The sequence below is a fragment of the Petaurus breviceps genome, unplaced genomic scaffold (assembly GCF_028583685.1).
Source record: "Petaurus breviceps papuanus isolate PSGF00001 unplaced genomic scaffold, PetGlider_PUasm1.0 84591, whole genome shotgun sequence".
NCBI classification, from domain to species: domain Eukaryota; kingdom Metazoa; phylum Chordata; class Mammalia; order Diprotodontia; family Petauridae; genus Petaurus; species Petaurus breviceps.
This window is the reverse complement of record NW_027186662.1, coordinates 14,430-16,006: the sequence shown is the minus strand read 5'-3', so window position 1 is coordinate 16,006 and position 1,577 is coordinate 14,430. Positions and strand designations below refer to the sequence as shown.

Sequence of the window (1,577 nt, the reverse complement as noted above, 5' to 3'; positions counted from 1 at the left end):
GCCATTCCGCATACACAATATTCCATCTCTCATCTATTTGCTTTTTGCATAATGATCTTTCTTTCATTCCAAGGAAGCACTCCCTACTGATCTTCATTTTTCACCCCCTTTGGAAAACTTTTCATTGTAGGTGGAATAGTATACAGATGGACACAGTAAGTTAAATGATTCCAATTTTGTTGGCAACATCTAAAGCATCGTAGTCTGGAGGAAGTCAGAGAAAGGCCTTCTTCTCTCCATCAGGCTGGATCAGTGTGTTGACCTTGGCCACATCGATGTCATACAGCTTCTTTACGGCCAGCTCGATCTGATGCTTGTTGGCCTTGACGTCCACAATGAAGACTAGGGTGTTGTCCTCAATCTTCTTCATAGCAGACTTGGTGGTCAAGGGAAACTTAATGATGGCAGAGTGATAGAGCTTGTTTCTCTGAGGGGCACTTTTCCGAGGGTATTTGGGCTGCCTTCGAAGTTTTAGTGTCTTGGGTCGCTGGAAGGTGGGGGATGTTTGGATCTTCTTCTTTTCATGGCTATGGACACCCTTTGCCACCACCCTCTTGGCCTTCAAAGCCTTGGCCTTGGCTCCTGTCTTGGGGGGAGGAGGACAACAGCTTCCTTCTTCACTTTCTGCATCATATTGGGGGAAAGTGTTTTCTGTGGTGCTTCTCACCCTGATCTTCATGTCCGACAATTCCTAATTTCTTCCAAAGCTCAGTTAAAGTCCCATATCCTATGCAAGACCTTTCTGGACCCTTTTCAACTGGTAGTACTATTCCTCCATTAACTTGCATTTATGCTAATATATCTTTTGCATCTATTTATATGCATATGTGTAATTATTTCCCTAATTAAAATAGGATGTAAGCTTCTTGAGGGCAGGGCCTTTCATTTTTTCTTTCTATCCCCAATGCATAACAGAATGCTAAACATATAGTTGGCACATAATAAATACTTATTGTTAGATTGCATGAGTGATTGAACACAGTGAATTTTAGGTATGAGGGAATCACTTGTGCAAATTTATTGATGTTTACATTCTAAACTGATTCTTTACACTGTCTGATGCTCAAATATTTGTTGACTGTACAAGTAATCAAATTAGTAGACTCCTGCTAGTGTTAACATTGATACTTTGTTTCTTAATTTAATGGTTACTTAACTAAGTGTGCTCTATTAATTAGGAGAGAGTGTTCCTAGATTGGTTGCACCAAATGAGTGATTATTGATCAATTGCTACTATTATATATTCTGGTTGAGTTAAAATGTTTTGGGATGGGAGAAGAAGAGAAATTCAAGGAACTTCAAAGCAAGATATTTCTTTTTTGTTTTTGTTTCTTGATAGCCTAATAGCCTCTAATGAGATTCTCTGTCTTAAGATCATTGTTTCGAGCTTGAGAGTGTCATTAGGCATTATATTCTAAACTGCTGATTTTAGTTATGACAAATATAATCTTTAAAAACTAGAGGATTTTAACTTGAGAGCTCTGTCTTTTGCTAAAAATATCAGTATTCTTCTGTTTCCAAAACTTACTTGAACATGGCTGGCAGCCCTGAGAAAATAATGACTGCGAAGAAATATC

General features: G+C 38.4%; 1 protein-coding gene across 1 annotated transcript; it reads right to left on the bottom strand.

Annotated features, from left to right (window-relative positions):
* Positions 1 to 214: 214 nt before the first annotated feature.
* On the bottom strand, positions 215 to 679 carry LOC138176307 (large ribosomal subunit protein uL23-like). Its single transcript, XM_069107104.1, has one exon. The coding sequence runs from the start codon at positions 677 to 679 to the stop codon at positions 215 to 217; it is 465 nt and encodes a 154-aa protein (XP_068963205.1).
* Between the last annotated feature and the right edge of the window lie 898 nt (positions 680 to 1,577).